The sequence below is a fragment of the Corvus brachyrhynchos genome, unplaced genomic scaffold (assembly GCF_000691975.1).
Source record: "Corvus brachyrhynchos isolate BGI_N302 unplaced genomic scaffold, ASM69197v1 scaffold92, whole genome shotgun sequence".
NCBI classification, from domain to species: Eukaryota; Metazoa; Chordata; class Aves; order Passeriformes; family Corvidae; genus Corvus; species Corvus brachyrhynchos.
In genome coordinates this window covers 2,212,980-2,217,082 of record NW_008236973.1, presented here as the reverse complement: position 1 = coordinate 2,217,082, position 4,103 = coordinate 2,212,980, and the positions used below count along the sequence as shown (strand labels likewise).

The 4,103-nt window shown below is 40.5% G+C and overlaps 1 protein-coding gene across 1 annotated transcript in view; it reads left to right on the top strand.

Annotated features, from left to right (window-relative positions):
• The first annotated feature begins 2,418 nt into the window (after positions 1-2,418).
• The window catches only part of EFNB2 (ephrin B2), a 23,170-nt gene continuing 21,485 nt past the window's right edge, over positions 2,419-4,103 (top strand). The window contains exon 1 of the mRNA XM_008629321.2: positions 2,419-2,818. Coding sequence (XP_008627543.2) covers positions 2,434-2,818 — 385 coding nt within the window. The 5' untranslated portion in view covers positions 2,419-2,433. The remainder of the gene's footprint in view (positions 2,819-4,103) is intronic.

Here is a 4,103-nt window from a genome sequence, read left to right as displayed (position 1 = left end):
TATATGCAAACTCTAAAATTAGAATCAGTGCCTTTTGTTTCTCAGGGCAGCTTTAGGGTCCTATTCTTGATAATGGTGGACAGGTGCATTTATCTAAACTTATGAATTTCATATATTTTATGTATGGAAATCTCAATTGATTAACTTATAAGCAAAGGTTCAGTCCTTTGAAATCTCATGTGTTTCCTATTACACAGTCCCATTATGTGAAGAAGAATTGCTGGCAAGAAGGCGTATGTGCAGCAGTGGGGTCATACAGTGACCGGCCTTTGTCCTGGCATGCAGATGGGGGAATAGGAGCAACTGTCATTTTCCTGGTACAGCACTGCTGCACAGGAGCAAAGTTTAAATGGGGCTGTGGTCAGACAAGGTAGTAAAGTCAGTCATAGGTGACATAGGTTGGCTTGGAAACTCTGTCCCTTTGCTTTTGCCTGGTCGGAGTTGATCCCTGAGGAGAGCCAGAATCAGAATACATGCTGCTGCCTTGGGAATATTTGCTGGCTGGGATCCTCTTCCTCACCTTTTCTTGGTACCCTTGAAGAACTGGCCTCTCCCTTAGTCATAGGACTGTAGAATCGTTTAGGTTGGAATAGACCTGTAAGATCATCAAGTCCACATGTTAACCCAGCATTGCTGTGTTCACCACTAAACCACGTCCTAGGTGCCACATCTACACATACATCTGGTTGTCCTTCACCAGGCTGGTAACTCTGAGGATACATTTCCACCTTTCCATTTGTTTGATCATTTCAGCTCTCAGGAGGTGGTAGTCACTGCATTCCTTTGGCATGTCTGGAAACTGGAGGAGGAGGCACAGCTTTGCCCCATCTCCACTTCAATCTCAGTTTGAACAGCCGTGGCCAAGCCCAGTTTCTGCAGTCTGGAAATTACACTGCACAGCACAAAAGAGAGCAGTGATTTATACATCAACAGTCGCTTTTCTTGCCATAACATTTCATTGTTCTAGTTCCCTAAATCTGTAATTACATGTCTTTGTCCTGCTACGTGCTGCTTCATAACAAATATAATTCTTACACTGGCTTTGTGAGTGAAAATAATCCTGCTCAATTAGCACAGATCATAAACTTGAATTGTGTGGGAGCAAGCAGTTGTAAATGATGGATTTGAAATTTGGGCCATTGCATCATCCTTTAATTTAGTGGGTTCTCCCCCACCACGACTTCATGCTAGTGGCTCCTTTCGCCAAGCCAGAGGTTGGAGGTCACCGACGCCTACAGCTTTGTTCTGCGTGGGCCTTGATACTCTAATTTAAAGTTTCCAGGAAGGCTGCCTGTGAATAAGCTAGATTTACTACGTGTGCTGTTTAAATACTAGCACTTGGAGAAGGGTGTTCATTAGGCAGCAGTTGTTTCACTTGGTTTTTCAGGCCGATTCTCCATTAAGGAAGATCTTTGGAAAATGCTGGCAGGCAGGAGAAAGAGGAAAGAAAGTCAGTCTTTTTGGTCTGTGCATTCGATTACGTTGTGTTGTTGGCTGTTGTTCTAAAACATGCACTTCTTGGCCTTAATTGAAATAAACATGTCTTAGTGGAGAGAGAAACAAACAAACCTGCTGTGGCTTTTATCCTTGTGAGAACACGACTCCTCATTTTGTGGATGAACCAATAATATAAGTAATTATTTATATTTTTCTTCCATGAAGAAGTGGTCATGTTTGCCTGTTAATTAATATGAGTAGGAAAGACAAAATACTATGTCAAACTGCAAATATTAAAGCTCACTGTGGGTTTGTGTAAGAACTCTTCCCATACTAAGAAAATAAGCACACCTGTTTTTCACTACTAGCACAAAAAAATAAAAAAAGAGCTAAAATAATGACAGTAATGTAGTGGAGTGTAATGTAATGACAGCATTGTAGTGGAGTGGTCACGCTGTGTTGGATATAGGTGTTTTCCCAGAATCTTGTGTGGTCCATGGATCAGGTAGATCTCTGTCCATCCCAGGTCTGTAAGCATGGTCCTGGTGAGTGACTGATGTTCCTTTGTGTTACACTAGTAATATCAATCAGCATCTTAATATATTCTTTAAAATCTTTTAAGTTTTTTCCTGTCCCACATGGCTGTTCAAGGGGGTTGAAAGATTATTTTTATCATTCTCCCATGTCCAAAATTAGCAAAATATGTGCAAGAATAGAAGAAATATTAGCAAAACAGAAAAACAGGTTCATGGCCCACCAGGTATTTTATTAGCTGCTCTGCATGGCTAAATGCAGTGGAAGAAACAGCATTGCCTGACAGAGAGAGAGATGTAAAATCTGCTAGAATGGGATAAGGACTATAAGACTCAATTGATTTATAATTTCCAAGACCTAAATAAACATCTTGTTGATACTGAATCAAGACCAAACTATTAAGATTTGGTTTGCTCAGTCTGCCATTTTGGTTTTGGAAACTGTGTTTATTCCTGTCTGTTCATGGCAGTTACTACTTTTCTGAATGAGATTTTATCAAGTGTCTCACATTCTACCTCTTCTTCTCTTCCCCCATCCCCCCTTTTTTTTTTCCTTCCTTTTAGATTCCTTCCTGGACAAGGATTGGTACTATATCCACAGATAGGAGACAAACTGGATATTATATGCCCAAAGGTGGACTCTAAAACTATTGGCCAATATGAATATTATAAAGTCTACATGGTTGATAAAGACCAAGCAGATAGCTGTGCTATTAAAAAGGACAATACACCTCTACTTAACTGTGCCAAGCCAGATCAAGATGTTAAGTTTACCATCAAGTTTCAAGAATTCAGTCCTAATCTCTGGGGCCTGGAATTTCAGAAGAACAAAGATTATTACGTCATATGTAAGTTCAAAATTTCAGTTGTTCATTCTTTTAAATATAGTTGTTCATTGTTTTGTATGCTGTCTTGTACATTATAAGCAAACTAAGAGGACTACAAATGGATTTGTATTTTTTTGTCTGAAAACAATTTCTTGCCAGCATATTTTTAATTTTGTTCCTGATTTCCAAAGGGTCTCTGTCTCTTTTTTCCTTGGTTTGTGTAAACCACATTAGATTGTACCTCTGTGCCTGTGAAAGGCTTCTTTTTCTTGTGCACAGTATTGTGTCCTGTATTTGCATTAGGAGTTGTTTGCAGCTGGACTGTGACACGTTTCCTGCTCACAGCCCTGCTGACGTGCCTTGCTATTGGCCTTGTTCTTGGGTTCTCTTATGCCAGGAGTAGGAGTACGGTGACCCAGCTGTTCTGACCATCCTATGTGACATGGCTAGCCATTGCTGCAAGTGGTCCAGGGACTCTCACAGGATGCATCTTTTGGCCACTTTGGTGCCAATTTTGTCAGTGTAGTTTCCTCACAAGGGTTACTGGTAAAGGCCTGTAATTGAACATGCTTTTCCTCAAAACAGACCTACTATGTTCATACAGTAGCTAGGAGAGTTCTTGGGTAAAACCTAGGCTAGCAAGGTCTTGAATTTCATCCTTTTTCATGGTCCTGGCTTGCAAAACAAGTGTGCATGGCACAGGCCTCTGTGCAGCAATACAAACTTTGTGTGAGTTTCTGATCAGGGATTTATGGCTGAAAGCAAGTCTGGAGGTAGCCACTGTGTTCAGTGACTCAAATTACTTATGATGTGTAAAGTTAATGATGTGAATCAGGAGTTAGCATAAGCTGAGACCTCAGCAGTACAACAACAATTTACATTAGTTTAGGTTTTGTCATTTTAATACTATGCCCTGTGTATCTCATTTAGCCCCATGGGCACTTTTGAAGTCTTGAGCAAGTATCAACAGTTATTAGGTGATGGAACAAATTCTGCAAAGACTTGGCTTTTCTGCAGTTACAAGGAAGTTAGATATTTGTGTGTTTTATTTCACAGAATCATGGAATAAGTTGGGTTGGAAGGGACCTTTAAAGGTCATCTAGTCCAAGCCCCATTCAATGTGCTGGGACAGCTTCAACTAGATCAGTTTGCTCAGAGGTCTTTTCCCAGGTATGGAGCATCTACCACCCCTCTAGGCAACCTGTTCCAGTGTTTCACAACACTTATTATAAAAATTTTATTCACTATATGTGGTCTAAATCTACCCTCTTTTAGTTTAAGACCATTGACCTGTCAGGTCCTGCTG